The 21719-nt window shown below is 40.8% G+C and overlaps 1 protein-coding gene across 1 annotated transcript; it reads right to left on the minus strand.

Moving 5' to 3' along the window:
* Window positions 1-713: 713 nt before the first annotated feature.
* LOC134321509 (7-methylguanosine phosphate-specific 5'-nucleotidase-like) lies at window positions 714-18056 on the minus strand. The gene is made up of 9 exons (XM_063003294.1): window positions 17977-18056; window positions 15453-15551; window positions 14842-14911; window positions 10503-10549; window positions 9554-9639; window positions 5571-5660; window positions 4756-4918; window positions 3419-3616; window positions 714-1989 (listed from the first exon to the last, which is right to left on the minus strand). Exons 1-9 carry the CDS (start codon window positions 17977-17979, stop codon window positions 1879-1881), a joined length of 867 nt encoding a protein of 288 aa, XP_062859364.1. The 5' UTR covers window positions 17980-18056; the 3' UTR covers window positions 714-1878.
* Between the last annotated feature and the right edge of the window lie 3663 nt (window positions 18057-21719).

Consider the following 21719-nt stretch of genomic DNA (forward strand, 5'->3'; position numbering starts at 1 on the left):
CATTGAAGAACAGCATGAAAGGGGGTAACAAAGCATGCAGAGAAACAGATGGACTACAGTCAGTAATTGCAGAACTACAAGGTGCTTCTATATGGTAAGTGGAGCTGATAAAAAGGACAGTGAGTGTAGAAACAAGGAGGTGGTTTTAATGTTATGGCTGATCAGTATGGGTGGAGCGATATTTAGACTTCATTATTTTTATGAGGGGAAAAAGCTGATTCACACAAGTAGGTCGATCAAAAATGCTGTCAAATATGTGGCACATTTTCTCATGTTTGGATATTTTCCCCTCAGCCAGCAAGTTCCAAAACTGTCCAGCAGAGGCGTTTGACTTCATATAAATGTCAGATTGAGGGTTAAAATTTCTCTTCAGCTTCTTCCACGTATAAATGAAACAGCATCTCTGCGGCGCTCCTGCCTGAATTGAAGCGTTTTTTGGTTTCTTTGTTACTGGTTGCACCCTCATCTTCACAAACAGTGCAGGTTACAAAAGGAAAAATGCAAAAATGGTGCAAACTGGCTACTGATGAATGAAAACTTTCTAACTTTCCTAAGATGGGCTGAGGTGTAGCTATAATAACAAACCTCAAATTGAAGAAACAGTGGCCACATTTCATTTCTACCAGTTGATGGCACAGTGCACGTATTGGGTACCCTGATCTGGAAGTTTTAATATTTGGCATTTGAGACAGATGAGAGAAGAAGCGGATTACTCAGATCAGATTTTTTAATAAAACTTGGGCACATACGAAGCTGAAAACATACAAAACAAGTTTAGAACCTCAAACAACTAAACAAGAACCACACTGATCATGTATTTTAACGTCATATTTACACTTTGGTTACATTCATGACAGGAACGGTAGTTACTCATCACACAAGATTCATCAGTTCAAGTTTAATATCAAACACAGTCATGGACAATTTAGTATCTCCAATTCACCTCACTTGCACATGTTTGGACTGTGGGAGGAAACCGGAGCTCCCGGAGGAAACCCACACAGACACGGGAAGAACATGCAAACTACGCACAGAAAGGACCCAGTCCGCCCCACCTGGGGATTAAACCCGGGACCTTCTTGCTGGGAGGTGACAGTGCTACCCACCGAGCAATGAGTTTGACATTATATAACAACTTTACTTGTTTTCTGTAGAAAATGTGTTTATTTCCAGCAGAACACCGGACACTAAAGGGCATCGAGTCGAGTTTAAAAACTACAACAATGACAAACGATTTGAACAGTTATTCTTTAAAAACCCAGAATAAAACCTGACCTGGTCCTTACTAGGGTGTAAAATGTCCTACTGAGTCTAATGAGGTGAATTTAGATCTTACTTCATATTTCTGCTCCTGTTTATTAACACAACAAAGTAAATAATGAAAAAATAATAATGAGAAAATAATCGACCCTGTACAGGTCACAATGAACCGAGCTGCACATTTTGAGGCCTCTGCAAAAAATTTTTAACAAAAAGGGGAATTGTGTGTAGCTAAAAAATAAAGTAGTCCAAATTATTAGGAAATAACAATGTTATATGTTACAGTAGAACATAGTACGTTTTTATTTTCATCAACTGGGTCTGGTTTACCACCTCCCAACGTCCCCTACTGGCCGATAATGATCCCAGAAGAGCTCACCTGAGCAATTACCTTTTTTTTTTTAAATTTTTTTTAATTTCACAAATCTTACAATAAAACTAAACCGTACATTATTTGTGGGTAAAATGTTGCTCGTATAAACGTTCATGTTAAAATAAACACAGTCAATTTGTCCGTCATCCATTCTGTGCCTGAAATGCATCGTTTTCATACAAACTGTAGGAAAACATTTACATTAATACCAGTTCCTCATTGGTCGAGATCAGTCTGAGGAGGTCCTATTTTCCTGCGGTGATGTACTTCAGGATGGCGTTTGGAACGTTCAGGGTTTCGTCTTTCTCCAGGACAATGTCGTAAGACTGGACGTATGATTCCCTCCTTTCATCCACCTTCGGGAAGACAGAAAACCAAAGAATTATAGACGGTGAGGGTATGAACTGTACGACCTGAAGCATGTGGACGTTCCTCATTAGTTCCCAATCCAATTAAGTGTACAAAAATCAAATGGCTGGATGGTGATGGGTGAATGAATGGAAGACGAATAGATGGATGGGTGGATGGATAAAAAGTGGATGGACACATGGGTGGATGGATAAATGAATAGTGGATGGATGGTGATGGATGGTGATGGATGGATGGAGATGGATGGAGGTGGATGGGTGAATGAAATGATGAATGGAAGGATGGATAAAATGATGGATGGGTTGATGGATGAATGGATGGGTGGGATTATGGAAGGATGGGTGGATGGATGGATGAATAGTGGATGGATGGATGGAGATGGATGGATGGAGATGGATGATGGTGATGGATGGATGGATGGGTGGGATTATGGAAGGATGGGTGGATGAATAGTGGATGGATGGATGGAGATGGATGGAGATGGATGATGGTGATGGATGGATGGATGGGTGGGATTATGGAAGGATGGGTGGATGGATGGATGGATGATGGTGATGGATGAATGGATGGGTGGGATTATGGAAGGATGGGTGGATGGATGGATGAATAGCGGACGGATGGATGGATGGAGATGGATGGATGGATGGATGGGTGGGATTATTGAAGGATGGATGGATGAATAGTGGATGGATGGATGGATGGATGGATGGAGATGGATGATGGTGATGGATGGATGGATGGGTGGGATTATGGAAGGATGGATGGATGAATAGTGGATGGATGGATGGAGATGGATGGATGGATGGAGATGGATGGAGATGGATGATGGTGATGGATGGATGGATGGGTGGGATTATGGAAGGATGGGTGGATGGATGGATGGTGATGGATGGATGGAGATGGATGATGGTGATGGATGGATGGTGATGGATGGATGGAGGTGGATGGGTGGATGAAATGATGGATGGATGAGATGATAAATGGAAGGATGGATAAAATGATGGATGGGTTGATGGATGGATGGATGGTGGGATTATGGAAGGATGGGTGGATGGATGGATGAATAGTGGATGGATGGATGGAGATGGATGGATGAAATGAAATTTTGGTCATTTATTATATCCAATTATCCGTGTAATGGTATTGGGATGTGGATATAATAAGTGGTTACACCAGACTTCCTGTCCACTCAAATCAGTCAGCTCATTCTCTCCCCTAACCTTTTTTAAGAAGTTATATCTGCTTCCAAAAGTGCCGCTCACTGGATGCTTTTTTGTTTTCCTCTCACATTAAACTTTTTATTTATAAAAACAGCTGTTTCTGATGCTAGCAGAACACACAGATGTCTGATCAGAACATTAAAGCTCTGGACCGTTGACGCCACACGTGGTCTATTTAGGGGTCGTAGTCCCTCACCTTGTCGTTGAGGTAGCCGATGCGCAGGATGTTCTGGATGTTCTGAACTCCGTCGGCCATGTTCAGATCTCCCAGTGAATCTCCCAGCAGCAGGACGTTGCTGCGAGCGAGCTGGGCGAACTGGTCTCGGTTCAGCAGCGCCCCCTCTCTTTTATTAAAGGTATGAATCATGTCACCCTTAAAGGCGTGGACAACACCCTGAGAAATGAAGAACGGTGCAGAATGTGAGTGAGATCCCATGCTGATACTACAGACCTCTATCTGCTCTACATTAAACCAGGTCACAAATACTAGATTACAAAAACCAGGTCATGAGTGGAGAGTAATGCATGGACATATAAAGTACTGAACAATTTATTATAGACACTGGTGGTCAAAATGCACACAGATGGAGCGGAGGCTGTTATAGTCGCAGAGGAGGGCAGCTTTGTGTTTGTGTTGTTGATTTAGGGATGATTTAGGGACATACTATGCATATACTGTTGACCATTCAGTTTTTAGTTCATCATTTAGGGAGGAGCGGTAACAATAAAAATCTAAATATACAAAAGTATACGGACACCCCTCTAATTATTAGGTAATTTCAGGTTTGTTTGTTTGGATTTTAACGGCATGTTTAACACATATTTGTGTGGCATTATCAGTATTATGTTTGAGTCTGCCTGATTGTATCTTTTTATTTTTTTTAATGCATTTTCTCCCTTTTTTCTCCCCCTTTAGCGCGTCCAATCGCCCATTTTGCATTACGCATCCTCTCTGCCTCTGCCGATCCCTGCCCTGACCGAGAAGATCGAAGCTAACCCACATCCCCTCCGACACGTGAGCAGCAAGCCGTATGCATCTTGCCACCCACACATTGATGAGGTAGGCAGAGCTGGATTCGATACGACGTGCTCGAGATCCAGCTCCGGTTGCAGTGTGTGTTTTTTACCGCTGTGCCACCTGATTGTATCTTGTCTTTATGTTTTGGTTTATATTTTGTGGCACCAACATCTGTGAGCAACAAATCATGTGACCTCAGTGGCACTTCTTGTGATTTTTATGTATGTGCAGGTTCTGTGTGCTCACAAACACATCAGATTGTAATGTAGCTGCACTGTTTCATTTTCACTGTAATGCGTTTTTGTTTCGTCCGCGACCACAGCCAATGTTTTTCCACTTTTTGCTGCGGTTCTCTTGCTTATAGTTGAACATGGCGGAGGGGTGGGTAAACAACGTTACTATGGTGATGCTAGGACCCCCTCACAGAATTCTAGGGCCCTATTTGCCTGAGTACCCGTGATTTAGAAATAAAAAAAACACTGAACCGTTTCAGAACGGTTGTAGAACCCACTTACATTCTCGTCAAAGTCCATGTAGTTGGAGAAGACACGTACGTTTGGGTGGAAGACTTCATGATGCCGGATCACTTCCTCCAAAATGTCCCCGACTCCAGCTGAGAAGATCAGCAGAGGAACTGAGGTTTGATTCAGCATGTCAAAGAAGCTCTTACAGCCCTCCCTACAACACACACACACACACACACACACACACACACACACACACACACAGAGCAAGATTTCATGTAGGACGTCCAGATCTGCTGCTTTACTGAACACCAGAAGCTATTTGTTCACAATGAATGACCAGAAGTATGTGGACACCTGACCATGAGCTTAATCCTGGCCATTAATACTGTTTGAATTCTCTGTAGCAAAAAAAGAGCATTCCAATTCATCCCAAGGGTGTTCAGAGGGGTTGAGGTCAGGGTCACTAGAGTTCATCCCTACAAGACCTTGTGCACACTGACACACTCATGCTGGAACAGAAAGGATTGTTTTTACAAATCAGGCAAGGCCACTATTGAGATTTCAATTCCGGCTGAATGCTGATAGTGAGATGGTCAAAACAGCCTGGTCGATGAGTCCGGTCTGAAACCAGGATAAAAACAAGAAGGATTACAGCACTTTGGATATTTTTAACAATATATTGTCCTTAAAATTGGCAAAATAAACTGGCTGATTAGTTTTGGTCTGATGGAATATGCTGGCAAAGAAGTAAGAGCAGAAATCATGGCTTTTACTGTGGTTCGGAGGAGTCCTAGAGCTTTACAATCAGCTTTTTAATGCATCATTATGATGCTTGTCTCATCTAAAACATTGTGGGTACCAACCTCAACATGGCCCCCGAGTCCTTCACAGCCTGAGCCAGCTGATCTTTTCTGATTTTCTCCTGCACTATAAAATCATGAGCTTTTGTCCACCTGGTACAGAAACAAAAACATCTCAGTGAGACGTGGATGAGACGCTTCTGCAAGACAACTTGTCAGTAAACACACACGGTTCCAGCCACAAACACTAGGCGGACAAACACCACATGAACAAACATCAGATGGACAAACACCACATGGATAAACATCAGACAAACAAAAACCACATGGACAAACACCAGACAGACAAACACCACATGAACAAACATCAGACTAACACCAGACAAACAAACACCAGACAGACAAACACTAGACAGACAAACACCACATGAACAAACATCAGACAAACACCAGACAGACAAACACCAGACAGACAAACACTAGACAGACAAACACCACATGAACAAACATCAGACAAACACCAGACAGACAAACACCAGACGGACAAACACTAGACAGACAAACACTAGACAGACAAACACCACATGAACAAACATTAGACAAACACCAGACAGACAAATACCATACAGACAAACACTAGATGGACAAACACCACATGAACAAACATCAGATGGACAAACACTAGACTGACAAACATCAGACGGACAAACACCACATGGACAAACATCAGACAAACAAAAACCACATGAACAAACATCAGACTAACACCAGACAGACAAACACCACATGAAGAAACATCAGATGGACAAACACCGGACAGACAAACATCCGACAGAGAAACACCATCTGGTCCACTAGACTGACAAACACCAGACGGACAAACACCACATGGACAAACACCAGACGGACAAACACCACATGGACAAACACCAGACGGTCAAACACCAGACGGACAAACATCAGACGAACAAATACTAGACAAACAAATACTAGACGAACAAATACTAGACGAACAAACACTAGAAGGACAAACACATTAAATGTAAGCACACTATTACATCTGCAACTGCAGCAGCGTTCATAAACTGCCTACCAGAATTACCAAATATACCAGCATCAGAACCTAAAGAACTAGATCAGGCAACTCAAAACCTAGAGACCGTACTGCGCGCAACCTTAGATAACGTAGCCCCACTTAAAACTAAACTGATTAGGGAGAAAAAACTTGCTCCTTGGTACAATGACCACACATGCACACTTAAGCAGGCAGCACGGAAATTAGAACGCAAGTGGCGTCACACTACACTGGAAGTGTATAAGATTGCTTGGAAAGATGCTCTAACTGAGTATAAACATGCACTTATAAAAGCTAAATCTTTATATTATTCGTCCCTAATAGAGAAAAATAAGAACAATCCTAGATTACTTTTTGAGACAGTGTCCAAATTTACTAAAAACGTCAATGAAACTGAATCTAATATACCACCCGACTGTACCAGCGATGATTCTTTAAAATTCTTTAATGACAAGATAGAAAAAATACGACTTCAAAGTCAAAGTGTGTCACTTGCCAATGTTAAGCCTGGACTCACTCTGAGCAGCATTGGTGATAATAGTAACGAGTTAATCCAACTAAATTCCTTTAATCCAATCTCCCAAAATGAACTAACTGTGTTGATTAAATCATCTAAGTCATCATCGTGTATACTCGATCCTGTTCCAACTCGTTTACTTAAAGATTTACTCCCAGCTATTGTAGAGCCCCTGCTTACATTAATCAATGCATCCCTTAGCCTTGGGTACGTACCTAAATTGTTTAAAAGTGCCGTTATTAAACCCCTGATTAAAAAACCTAATCTTGATCCACATGTTTTATCTAATTATAGGCCAATTTCAAATCTTGTCTCTAAAATATTAGAAAAAGTTGTTTCCAAACAATTATGTTCTTATTTGAATGAAAATTGAAACCGCATTAATTAGAGTAGTTAACGAGTTGTTAATGTCTTCTGATAATGGATGTGTCTCTTTTCTTGTTCTATTAGATCTTAGTGCAGCGTTTGATACGGTCGATCAGAACATTTTACTGGAGAGGCTAGAAAATACAGTAGGTGTTAAAGGACTCGCACTCTCTTGGTTTCAATTATACCTAAATGACCGCTCGCAATTTGTTTATGTAAATAATAAATGCTTGGAAACTACAAAAGTAAAGTGTGGTGTTCCACAGGGGTCGGTACTGGGACCACTATTATTTACACTCTATATGCTTCCACTAGGTGAAATTATTCATAAACATGGCATAAACTTTCACTGCTATGCAGATGACACACAGCTGTATATATCAGCCAAACCAAATGATACTGACACAATCAGTAAGATTGAAGATTGTGTAAACGACATAAAAAACTGGATGTCGTGTAATTTTCTTTTACTTAATTCAGATAAAACTGAGGCTTTACTTGTTGGCTCTAAAGCTGCAAGAAACAAGTTATCTAACCTGGTGCTAAACCTAAACACTTTCTCTGTTACTCCCAGCCCAGATGTAAAAAACTTGGGTGTCACAATAGATTCAGATCTTTCCTTTGATACACACGTTAATAATATTACTAGAGTTGCTTTCTATCATTTGCGTAATATCTCTAAAATAAGAAATATACTATCTGTTAATGACGCCGAAAAACTGATCCATGCGTTTATAACTTCTCGGTTAGATTATTGTAATGCTCTTCTAACTGGATGCTCTGGTAGATCCATAAACAAACTCCAGTTAGTTCAAAATGCAGCAGCTCGAGTGCTAACTAGAACTAAAAAATTTTATCATATTACTCCTGTTCTATCATCTCTACACTGGCTGCCAGTTAAATTCCGCATTGATTACAAAATACTTTTACTAACCTATAAAGCGCTACATGGTCTGTACCACAGTATCTGAGTGAACTTATTAATCACTACAACCCAGCGCGTCCACTTCGTTCACAAGATGCAGGGTTACTTATAGTTCCTAGAATTAAAAAGACCACAGCTGGTGGAAGAGCATTTTCTTACAAAGCTCCACAACTCTGGAATAATCTTCCTGCCACTGTTCGGGATTCGGACACAGTCTCAATGTTTAAGTCTAGACTGAAAACATATTTATTTTCTCAGGCTTTTGATTAATATAGACAAAGGCGCAGAGCTTGGGGGTTCTTGGTCATAGAAACTTGTGGTGATCAGGGATGTTGGGTTGCTGTCGTTCTGCCTCTCTTGTCCAATCACTCCGGTTTGGGTAGGAGAGGTGGACGCTGATGTCCTGTGAAAGCCTTCATGACCTTGTTACCTGCTCGCTCTCCCTTTTTAGTTATGCTGTAATAATTAGGGCTGCCGGAGTCTAAAACTCTCTGTAAAACTGTTTTACTCAACTAGCATTGTACATTATTAACTACATTCTCTGTTGTTTTACTCCAAAGGCATTCTGATGGAAACCTGTTTACCCGCTGAGGTTAAGGATTGAAGTCGAGACTGCCGTGACAACGATGCTGCTCCTGCCAGATGTGACGGGTCTGGAGTAATTGCACCAAGAATGACAAAAAATCACTACAGACTTTATTGAAGACTAGAGCGAATAACAACTCTATTATTATTTATTTATTTATTTATTACCAGTTATAACTTTTAGATCATTTAATTCTGTGTTTGTATGCTTTGTGTAAATCATGTATTTATTTAAAGTATCCTCCAGACCACCCAAGAAGGATGGGCCCTGCTGAGTCTGGTTCCTCTCAAGATTTCTTCCTGTAATTTTCAGGGAGTTTTTCCTTGCCACAGTCGCCCTCGGCTTGCTCAACAGGGGTTTTTGTATCTGTTGGTCCTGGATTTTGTAAAGTTGCTTTGAGACAATGTCTATTGTAAAAAACTGTATATAAATAAAGTTGACTTGACTTGACACAGACAAACACTAGACGGACAAACATCAGACGAACATACACTAGACAGACAAACACCACATGGACAAACACCAGACAAACACCAGCTGGCTGTAATTAGAGGTTTGTTGTGGTGCGATGACTGACCATTCCACCATGTAAGGAACTTTCTCCTCCACAGATTTGGACTCGTCGATCTCTATGGGGTAATAATGAGCTAACAAACCCGACATCTGAAGAAACCAAAAAGAAAAAACAATAAACGTTTGTTGTTTATGATAGGTTTAAATAAATCAGTTATGGTACATCAGCAAAACGTTGAACTACACTATATGACAAAAGTATGTGGAAAGTATGTGGATCTGGTTACATCCACCTTTAATACATGTAGTGTTTTGAATCACTGCCTTTGTTGTTGTTTTTTATTGTCTTATTTATGTATTTTTGGATTTTCCGCCCAATCTAGTCGTATCCAATTACCTGATTGCATTTTGCTTCCTCTCTACTGCTGCAGACCCCCACACTCCTGACCGAGGAGAGCCGTAACTGACACACACGCCCCTCCGATGCGTGTGCAGTACTGACCGCTTCTTTTCACCTGCACGAGTTCATATAGGGAGAGTCACACACTGATCTCTATTATCCCCCGTCTCTGTGCAGCACTATTAATCAGCCAGCAGAGGTCATAATTGCAGCAGTTATGCGAAATCCCCTGTGACATCCAACCCGACGGATAAGCCGAACATCGTCCATAATGGCGCCCAGCCTGATGGTATCAGAGCTGAGATTCAAACTCACGAGTTCAGTTTTGTATTTTTAAGGAATTTGAGGGCTGTACTGCCTCGTCCTGGTTGAATACATCTACAATGATTTTGGTTATAGATAGATACTTGAGGCACTCCATCAGAATGTGTTGCACGATGGTAGGACCTTTTTTCTTTTATTATGTGTCAATGTGCCAGTCTGGTATGGACGATGTGGCTTCAACTGTATGTGGGGTTGTTTTTTTGGGGTATATCTCACATTTACAGAGGAGTAAAGACTGTTAAAGAAGCAAAGGGGGGAGCAGACATGATTAGATACACTGATTGCTTACCTTGGCCTTGCAGTCTTCACTAATCAACGAGCTGCTGTGAAGAATATCTGCAGGAAAAAGACAAAGTTAATATTTAACATTAATTTTTCACAATATGGTTGTGATTAGAGAAATTGAGTCTTCCTCTATAATGCTTGATGAGATTGGGAGGCATGTGAAAGCAACTCCTCAATCTGAGATCCTCCAGGCGCCTTCTGTGAACTCTTTTTGGATGACGTTTAATATGTTTTGCCCTGCAAGATCAGACCACCGGTCAATTCGAGCTTCTTAAAATCTCCAGGTACTTCATGGAGTCCATGATATTATGTATTTTAACCCTGTTTCAGAATCAGAATCAGAATCAGAATCAGATTTATTGGCCAAGTATGTGGATACACACAAGGAATTTGTTTCCGGCTGATGGTATCTCTCTAGTAATGGTACGATACAGTGTACAAGCAATGTATACATTAAACATTAAACACAAAATCACAAAAATTATACAAACTATAAGATTATATACACGCAATATACAGATATGTAATTTAGCAGCATCTGAAATATTTACAAAACAGTAAAGTGCACAACATGTAGGATGAGTACTACAGTGTAGTCCATTGGCAGCAGTTGAATGTTGTTACGCTTAAGTCTGTATTATCAGTCATTTATTTATTTAGTAGGGAGATCGCCTGTGGGAAGAAACTGCTCTTGAATCTGGTGGTTTTAATGTGGATGGATCTATAGCGCCTGCCGGAGGGGAGGGGTTGAATGAAGTAATGTCCAGGGTGTGAGGAGTCAGTGATAATTTTCTCCCGTTCTCGCCCGTTTTCTGGTTCTTGAAGTATACAAGTCCTGGAGAGAGGGCAGAGGAGCACCAATGATTTTTTCAGCTGACTTCACCTGTCGCTGCAGTCTGTTCCTGTGTTGTGTTGTGGCTGCACCAAACCAGACTGTGATGGAAGTGCACAGAACTGATTCGATGGCCGCAGTGTAGAACTGTCTTAGCAGCTCCTGTGGCAGACCCAGCTTTCGCATTTTCCGCAGAAAGAACATTCTCTGTTGGGTTTTCTTGATGGTGGAGTTGATGTTATAATCCCACTTCAGGTCCTGGGAAATGATAGTGCCCAAAAACTTGAAGGACTCCACAACTAAAACAAAACTGCCTAAATTTGTGAGTGGGAGCCATGCTGGTGAGTGTTTCCTGAAGTCCACTGTCATCTCTACAGTCTTGAGCGTGTTAAGCTCCAGGTTGTTCTGACTGCACCAGTGCACCAGCTGGTCGACCTCTCGCCGGTAAGCAGATTCGTCTCCGTCGCGAATCAGACCAATGATTGTGGTATCATCTGCAAACTTCAAGAGTTTCACAGATGGGTCACTGGAGATGCAGTCATTGGTGTAGAGTGAAAAGAGCAGTGGTGAGATAACACTTCCCTGAGGAGTACCAGTACTGACTGTCCGAGTGTGAGAAGTGACTTCTCCTAGCTTCACCTGCTGTGTTCTGCCTGTCAGGAAGCTGGTAATCCATTGACACATGGCAGGGGGCACAGTGAGCTGAGAGAGTTTGTAGGAGAGAATTCCAGGGTTGACGGTGTTGAAAGCCGAGCTGAAGTCCACAAACAGGATCCTTACATAAGTCCCAGGGCAGTCTAGGTGTTGCAGGACGTAGTGAAGGCCCATGTTGATTGCATCATCCACTGACCTGTTAGCCCTATATGCAAACTGCAGTGGGTCCAGTAGGTTGTCCAGTGGTTTCCTTCAGATGGGCTAGCACCAATCGTTCAAATGACTTCATGACTACTGATGTCAAAGCTACCGGTCTGTAGTCATTCAGTCCAGTTATGGAGGGTTTCTTGGGGATCAGGATTGAAACAGGAGGGAACTACAGACAGTTCCAGGGATCTGTTTAAGATACATGTGAAAATTGGAGCCAGTTGGTCAGCGCAGGCTTTGAGACAGGAGGGAGAGATGTTGTCCGGGCCTGACGATTTCCTGGTCTTTTGTTTCCGGAAGAGCTGGCTGACATCTTTGACACCTATCTCAAGTGTAGCCTGGGTGACTGGGGGGGAAGGTGGTGGTGGTGTCAGAGGTGAGATAACGGATGCAGCTGAGGTGAGTAGATTGATGGGTGTGAAGTGGTCACTTTCAAACCTACAAAAGTAGTCGTTAAGGTCGTCTGCAAGGTCTTTGTTTGCATCTATGGGTGGGGGGGGTTTCCTGTAACTGGTGATTTCTCCAAGGCCTCTCCACACTGTAGCAGGGTCGTTGGCTGAAAAACGTTTTTTTCAGCTTTTCAGTGTAGTTTCTTTTAGCCACACTGATCTCCCTGGTTAGTGTGTTTCTTGCCTTGTTGTACAGGACCCTATCTCCACTCCTGTAGGCGTCCGCCTTGGCCCGACGCAGTTGTTTGAGTTTGGGTGTAAACCATGGTTTGTTGTTGCTGTATGTGCAGAAGGTTTTAGTTTGCACACACCTCTTCACAGAAACTGATGTAAGATGTTACAGTGTCCGTCAGTTCGTCCAGGTTTGCAGCTGCAGTTTCAAAAACAGACCAATCTGTGTGTTCAAAATAGTCCTGTAGTTCTAGTTTAGCCTCTCTGGTCCATTTCTTCACTGTTTTTACTACAAGCTTAGAAGTTTTAAGTTTTTGCCTGTAATTTGGAATGAAGTAAATTAGACAGTGATCAGAGTTTCCCAGAGGTGCACGGGGAACAGGGCGGTATGCATCCTTAATGATGGTGTAGCAGTGGTCCAGTGTATCGTTATCCCTGGTATATTTTGGCAGTTCGTGGTTTAGGTTTGCTTTGTTGAAATCCCCCAGAATTATTTTTGTTATATTTTTGTTCTAATCCCATTATCTGATCCGCTAGAGTTTGCAGTGCGTCATGCACGTTGGCTTGAGGTGGAATGTAAACACCAGTCAGGATGAATGAAGAGAACTCGCGCGGAGAGTAGAAAGGCTTACAATGAATGAAAAAAGACTCCAAATTTGGACTGCAGTGTTTACTTCATTCTGTGACATCAGTACACCAACCTCCATTAATGTAAAAGCAGATTCCTCCACCTTTCGCTTTCCCAGTGAGCTCCGTTACGCGATCCGCGCGATGTATATGAAAGCCCGGCAGTTGCGGTGCGCTGACCGGTACGGAATCACTCAGCCAGGTTTCAGTGAAGCAAAGTGCTGCGGAGCGTGTAAAGTTTTTGTTTATCCCAGTAAGTAGAAGCATCTCGTCCATTTTGTTAGGCAGAGGGCGGAGGTTCGCGAGATGAATCGATGGGAGCGTGGTGCGAAAGCCCCGCTATCGGAGCTTCACATCTCTGCCGGCGCGCGTCCCTCTCCTGCTTCTCCTCCGTGTCCCCAACAGAGCTGCTGCTCCACCAACAAGGATCTCCAAAAAACTCCCAGAATCAGTAAAAATGGGTGAAAAACCGTTTGAAGTGAACTGTCTTAAGTTCAACAGTTCGTCTCTGGTGTAACTGATCGGGTTTGGGTTACAAAAAACACAAACAATAGACAAAAACATCTTCCACAGGTTCCAAAGGGTTTGATGGGATATCATTTCCAAAGTACACTGTCGAGTCACATTATTATGACCACTTCCTACTTTCTGGTCTGGGGAATGTTTTCGTGGCACTCTCAACCAATTTGGGTATGAATCCATCCTTGCAGATCATGTACACCCAAACATGCTGGTCATCTTCCCTGGGGCGGATGGGATCTTCCAGCAAGACGATGTCCCACATTGGTTGAAGAGCATGACCAAGACTTCCAAGAACTTCCCTGGCCCCCTAATTCCCCAGACTTGAATCCAGTTAGGCATCTGTGGGACCACTTTAATTGTCGTGTTCGCACTGTGGATCCTCCCCCACACCCCCCTCCAGCAGCTGTGGGATGCACTGCAGTCAGCATGGCTCCAGATACCTGTGAGAACCTACCAGGACCTTACTGAGTCTCTTACTGCACATGCTGGTTACTCTGGATATTAGCTGCTGGTCATAATAATATGACTCGACAGTGTATTACAGACTTTTATACAAATACTCAACAAACAACAGAAGTGAGTAGATTCTGTCATGTATAACCAACTGTCACCCCCCATCTTCTGTGCCAAAACGCCTCATTTTTGCCTTAACCGACTATAAAACCAGGTTTCAGTAGGGTCTATTGATCCCTAGGTGCGAACATCTAACATCTGCACTATGATTAAATAGTTTGTCAGCATCTCATTATGTAGATTTTGAGACAGAAATGCTGCCATCTCAGTTTCTTGCAAATCAGTTTCTTAGAGAATTTCTGGCTCACACCGCTAATATCATCCCACAAATGTGTGTGTTCTCTGTGTGAGTGTGTGTATATACTCACTGTGTGTGGTGGGGCAGCGTTTCCCGTTGTGAGCGAACCTGGTGAGGGTCATGTCGAAGTCCGAGATCACCTGAACACACACAGATTTCTATGAACTGACCGTAGACATTCAGTTCTGAACATCTGCATATCAAGAACATCCTGAGGTACTTCTAGCTTAAGGTCAGCAAAACGACACCAACAATCATCTCATGAGCTACAACAGCACGTCTGCATAATCAGAGAGTGCTATCAGATGCTAGACTGGCCTGTCTGCGGTCAAGACCTGTCTCCTAATAAAAATCCAGATTAATTGTCTTTAGTCCTTAAATGGTTAGTTAGATAGATAGTTAGTTGTTGTAGTTGTAGCCTAGTGGTTAAGGTACTGGACTAGCAATTAGAAGGTACCACTGCCAGGTTGCCACTGTTGGGCCCTTGAGCAAGGCCCTTAACCCTCATTTGCCAGTAACCCTCTGAATGGACATGTTACCCCAGATCAACACAGGCTCCACATCACCGCCTATGCTTTTGGAATGGTATGTGCATAACAAGTGCATGGTCAGATGTCCATATACTTTTGACCACACAGTCTGTGTGTGTGTGTGTGTGTGTGTGTGTGTGTGTGTGAGTACCTGAAGTTCACTCGGTCCTGCCGTTTGCATGTTCTGAATTATTTTATCCACTCGTCCTCTGTCTCTCATCCTGACAGATGCTTTGGCCAGCTCTTCAATCTGAAATTACAAAAGAAAAAAAAAAAAAAGATTAAATTCTACATATTTTATTTATTTTATGGTACATTTCAATTGAAATCTCATCAACTGATGAATCAGGGCTGGATGTACGAAGGTGCTCCACATTGCTTCTGGTAGTAACGTCTTTATTTTAATTTACTAAAGCTGCAGCTCATCATATAAATTGTGCCTGAAATACTGACTGTTCTGTGATTAATTGCTGTCAACTGGTAAAAATAGCACCGAAACCAAACACAGAACTGGAGAAAAGCTCCAGACAGATTGATTTCAGTGCAATTCACAGCCAACCACGCAATTTCTTCCAGACGTCTGATCTCATTAGATATCACAAACGACATTACAAGGCCAGTTCAGAATGGACAACAGAATTAAGAATTAGGAAGAATTAGGAAACAAATCTAACCTCACACTTAGTCAGCTGATGCCAGACTGCTAGAACATTGCGAACAGGGGCATGAAAAAGCTGGACACAAAACCAGAGCAGAGAAATCACCAAACTGTCCCAGCATATACAAGGGTCTTCAAAAAGTTTCCAAATTTTTTTTAACTCTATTTCAAAAACAAATTTCATCACTTTTCTACATCGTCACCTTCCGATGCATTTTTCTAGCGTCGTACCAACTTTTTAATGCCATCGGCAAAACATGATTTTGGTTGAGCTTGTAGCCACTGATGCAGCGCTGCTTTCACATCATCATCACATGAAAATTTATGACATGAAATCAGATGGAGCTAAATCCGAACTATAAGCTCTCTCAGTCCCTCAGACACGACCGATTACTCCTCCTACTACACCCTCACCACTTATAACCACAATATAGTGCAGAAACATAACAACATAAAGCAGTGATATTTACGTCTACTTTGGCCTGAGTAGAAAATCCTCATTAATATAATTTCCTGTATTTTACACAGTCCACAGTAACAAACTGACTTCTAGACTAGGCTGTTTTTTGGGACGTCCAGACTTTTATCAAAACTACGACACCAAGCCACATTCCGCATGAGCTACAGCAGCATGTCAGAGTACACCATGCCTGTCTGCGGTCGAGACCCGTCTCCTATTAAAAATCTGGATTAATTTGTCTTTACTCCTCCAAATGATTATTTATTTATTTTTTACACCACTTTATACACATAATTACTTTTACATTTTCAGCATTTAGCAGACTCTTTTATCCAAAGTGACTTACAATTATGACTGAACACGATTTTGAGCAATTGAGGGTTGAGGCCTCGTTCAGGAACCCAACAGTGGCAACTTGGTGGTGGCGGAGCTTGAACTGGCAACCTTCTGATTACTAGTCCAATACCCTAACCACTGAGCTACCACTGCCCTAATTGTGTTACTTATGGCATGTTCTGTGTTATTTTTAAGTCATTTTTTCCTTGTTTCTATTTCAACTGATTATTAAGTGCTGTTATAACTCAGTAGTAAACATGCTATTGTCCCAACTTCTTTTTCAACAATATCTGCAACCGTTCTTGGGATTTTTACGTTTTTGCACCCATGACTGAATAAGTGGAACATGCATCTCTGTCCAAAAAAGTTTATTGTGGGTTTTCTAACAATATTACTAAATCTACGTGGTCAAAAATATACATACAGCTAATTATTTGTATGATTAACTGGGTGACAAAGTATTTTTGTGACAGAGTCTCCTTAATCATTATTATTAATTATAACTGAATACAGTTGGTGACTTCTCTGAGTCCATGTAACCAGCTCACCAGCTGATTTCTTTTGTCTCTTAAGAGTCAATTTAGGTCTGGATGGAACAGTAGTCTCTACATCACCTTACAAATAAACAGACATTTGTTCAGACAGGGAGATGTAATCCAAGAATCACCCACAAACAAAAGCTGCTGACACACTGATCACACTGTCCACAGGTCAAGCTAGTTTTATAGACTGAAAAAAAGCAGAAAATAGCATCTCAAAGCTCGACTTAAGTTGTTTTCTGATCACATTGACCAAAATAAGCAGTATCAGGAGCTTCTTTCTCAAATTGCAGCACATGATGATGCAAAGCAGACAATGAAGCAACAACCTAATGCATTAATAACTAATATAAACATTATATAACATGTGCACACCAGTGAGTTAATGTCACTGCATGTACATTTCTTGTACAAAACATATAAAAGTAAATGAAACTCTTAACATAAACTGTGTGCTATAAAATGTGTTATATTAGTTTATATTTATTATATTACTGCTGTAAACAAAATCACTGATTGACAGAACACTGCTGCAGCGATGTGTTATTTTTCCCACCTGTTTTCAGGCTAATTCTTCCCCTTTGTTAAGTCTTAAAACGGGTGTGAAAAGAACGAATGAATGTGTTTGGATACTAGCTAAGCTAATTGTTACCGTAGCCTAAATGCTAGTGGAGATTCTTACCATTTTGAACAGGAATGAGCGGTTTAAGTGCTGCAGTTTACAGTCGCTTTTATCCAGCAACACTAATAAACAAGTCCTAAACTTAAACCCACTGCCGGTGTAAACACAAAGCTAAGCTGCAAAAAAATCTGGTGTGGTACCGCTTTCTGCACCCCGACACATCCTGCACCCCAAGGACCATTAGGCAGCGATTAACTTTGCCTGAGTTAAAGTCTTATTACATTGATTAATTTACTCATTGTCACTAACAGCAGAAACAACGTTACAAATGTCAAAATTAGGGATTGTAAAAAAAAAAAACGTGACCACCTGGTTGTGTTTGCTGTTGAAGCGCTTTATCCTGATTTGGATTACTGGGTGCAATACGCGATGTTTTAAACGTTATTAGAATATAAATCACCTTATTAGAAGGTAAATAATCTCTCTCTCCCTCCCCCCCTCTCTCTCTCTGTGTGTGTGTGTGTGTCCTGGAATGGATCTGCAACCCTGACCAGACGTCGTTAGAAAGTTGGAATAAATTTTTTTTTTTTTTTTTTTTTTTTTTTTTTAGAAAATAGGTTCCTGAAGATAAATTGATTGAGTGATTGATTGATTGATCTTTAAAGGGAAATTTTTACAGCAGCAATTCAAATATTAGAAGCATCACACAAACACGTCCATGTGCAATAATGACATAAAAGTAAAGTTATAAAAGTACAATAACATGTCATGTAAATATAACATAAAATATACTTAAAAAATAAGAATATAAATTACATAAAAGAACAAAATAACAAAAAAACTAGGAGTAAGACTAAACCAGTATGGTGTGCAAATGTGCGTTGTGCACATCAGACAGTACCATGTGCAATTGTGTATTTCAAATAAAAATGAAAAAAGTTCAAAAAGTATATTTTTTGTTATCGTTATTGTGGTTTATAGCTACTAATAATCAAACAGCGCTAATAAAGCACAGATCCCTGCAACCATATTCAGTTTATTTAAAATATGTGACTCTTGATGTTTTATTTTTAGTTGTAAAGAGCCCTGGTGTTATGTGAGAGTGTTGTTGGGGGTTTTCACCACAGCAAGAGTGAAAGTTAAAGTTTCTTCATTCAGCCTCTGTACAAACGATGGATCGACTGGTTTTAATTCTTCCGTCAGCGTTTATAATCAATTGTGATGGTAAACTTCACTTTTAATCATTATTCTGTTTGTGAGTTTATTGATATGTTACTAAAATATCATTAAATTTGCAATTTAGCTACAGAAAAAAAACAGTCAAATGTAAGTAATCTGTTTCTTTGTACTGCAAATATTTTAACTATTAGATTTTCACTACAAGTTTTACACTCGGTGGCCTTTCTGTTAGAAATAATGAGTCTTTCTGTTAATATGAGCTACAAACTCGTGTTTTTTGTGTTAAATTAAATTATTTGTTAGCTGATTTAGTCTAGACTGCACATACAGCATGAGTACCATCAGTGGTGTAACAGCAGCTTTATTTCCTCATGTGCAGCTTATTTTAAACTGACCATGGTCTGTAAAAATCACCTCATGTCATCAGAAAAGTACACAAGCAATAGTCAAAATGTTAAAAACTTATTTCTTTATTCAGTTGTGTGTGTGTATGTGTGTGTGTGTGTGTGTGTGTGTGTGTGTGCATGTTTGAATTTTCAAAGTTAAACATGTTACTCCCAGAATCATTTCAGAAATATTTCTATTTTTGTATTAATAACTACACACACATCAGATGGAGCGTGTAACGTAACGTTGCAGCAGAATTCTGGTAATTGTAGATGACTAGACTGGGAAAAATATGCATAAATAGAAAATAATAAAAATAACTAAAGCATGTTTTAGTTAACAAATGTAACGAAAGCATGTTACTATATTATTATTATTTCACCCAAGTGTAAAAAACTCACTATTTTCTGTTTTACTAGGGTATAAATAAAAGGTGATGCCGAGCAAATTCCTTTAGTCAATCATCAACATAAAAAGTCCCAAATACCCAAAATATTTAAGTGAACATGAAAGTGAAACTTTTTATTAGTTAATTAGTTGGTCAGTTGCAATTCAGTAGCTACACACCAGTTTAAGTTTAAGCAATAATATATAATGGGACATGCCTGAATGAGAAAGCAGGTTTATTTTCCCTTCCAGCACAGTAATGAGGTCTGCTGTCAAGACCCGTCTCCTATTAAAAATCTGGATTAATTTGTCTTTACTCCTCAAATAATTATTTATTTATTTGAGTTTTACACCACTTTATACACATGATTTACATTTTCAGCATTTAGCAGACGCTTTTATCCAAAGTGACACAGTTATGACTGAACACGATTTTGAGCAACTGAGGGTTTAGTAGTGATGGGTCGGCTCTAAGAGTCGGCTCTTTAAAGTGAACGATGGGATCCGGCTCCTGATTGGGAGCCGATTCGTTTTTTTCCGGGTTTTTTTTCTGTCAAAACCATACGTGATTGGTCAAGATACGTGGTGGCGTTTGTGTGTTTACACTGAGCAGGAGGGGAGGGGTTACACACACACACACAGTGAGCACACGAACAGGGGAGAGAGAGAGAGAGAGAGAGAGAGAGAGAACTCAGCGCTTTACACAGCCAGACATTACACGCTGGAAAGGTGAGGAAAATGAGTGGAGACATAGTAAAGTTTGGACACGAGAATCCCCTTTTACAGAGAAGTTCAGACCCACTGAACCAAGTGTTCACTGGGAGACCAAGTGTTCAGTCTACCCACATCTTCTACATGTGATGGCACATAGACTGTGTATCTGTCCCCTCAGAGAGAATCTATTTTAACAGGACAGATCATAACAAAAAGGAGAAACAGGATCAACCCATCAAAGATGAGCATCTTGTTTTTTCTGAATGCCAATCTTCACTAAATACTTACAAATACTTTCACCTGGATGCTGCTTTTTCTTTTTGTTTTGCACATTTTCATTTATATTTTGTTGAGTGTGAGTGATGCTTCGTTGATGTTGTGTTGTTTTGTTTCACTCTAGATGCTTGTTTATTTTGTTTTGTATATTAGGATTTTAACGTCACGTTTTACACTTTGGTTACATTCATGACAGGAACATTCACCTCCTTGCATGTCTTTGGACTGTGGGAGGAAACCGGAGCACCCGGAGGAAACCCACATGGACATGGGAAAGACATGCAAACTCCACACAGAAAGGACCCGGGCTCTTCACCTGGGGATCGAACTCAGGACCTTCTCGCCGTGAGGCGACAGTGCTACCCACTTAGCCACCATGCCGTCCCACTCTAGATGCAAATGTACAAATAATATACACAATCAGATCTTTTTGTCTAATTGAGATGGGTCTTTGTTTTTGTATTTTATAATTTATTGTTGTAGCGCTGTTCCATGTTGAGTATATAAATAAAGCCATTTAAATAATAAACATTTGATATAATGTTTTTTTTTACATTAGTAATTCATTTTACATGTAATTTGGTAATGAATTAATTTAAGCAACAAAAAAAAATAAGGAGCCACTTGGGAGCCGAAAGAGCCGGCTCTTTTTAGTGAGCCGAGCCAAAAGAACCGGCTCTCTAAAAGGAGCCGAAATTCCCATCACTAGGGTTTAGGGCCTCGCTCAGCACAGTGGCAAATTGGTGGTGGCGGGGCTTGAACCGGCAACCTTCTGATTACTACTCCAGTACCTTAACCACTGAGCTATCACTGGCCTAATTGTGTTACTTATGGCATGATCGATATTATTTTTAAGTCAT

The sequence above is a fragment of the Trichomycterus rosablanca genome, chromosome 10 (assembly GCF_030014385.1).
Source record: "Trichomycterus rosablanca isolate fTriRos1 chromosome 10, fTriRos1.hap1, whole genome shotgun sequence".
Taxonomy (NCBI): Eukaryota; Metazoa; Chordata; class Actinopteri; order Siluriformes; family Trichomycteridae; genus Trichomycterus; species Trichomycterus rosablanca.

Excerpts from the sequence above, each read along its gene's own strand:
- LOC134321509 (XM_063003294.1), bottom strand. Across the intron at positions 10,550-14,841 it reads ACGCTGCCCCACCACACACA|ATATTCTTCACAGCAGCTCG; the intron begins GTGAGTATATAC and ends TTTTTCCTGCAG. Across the intron at positions 1,990-3,418 it reads TCGGCTACCTCAACGACAAG|GTGGATGAAAGGAGGGAATC; the intron begins GTGAGGGACTAC and ends GTCTTCCCGAAG.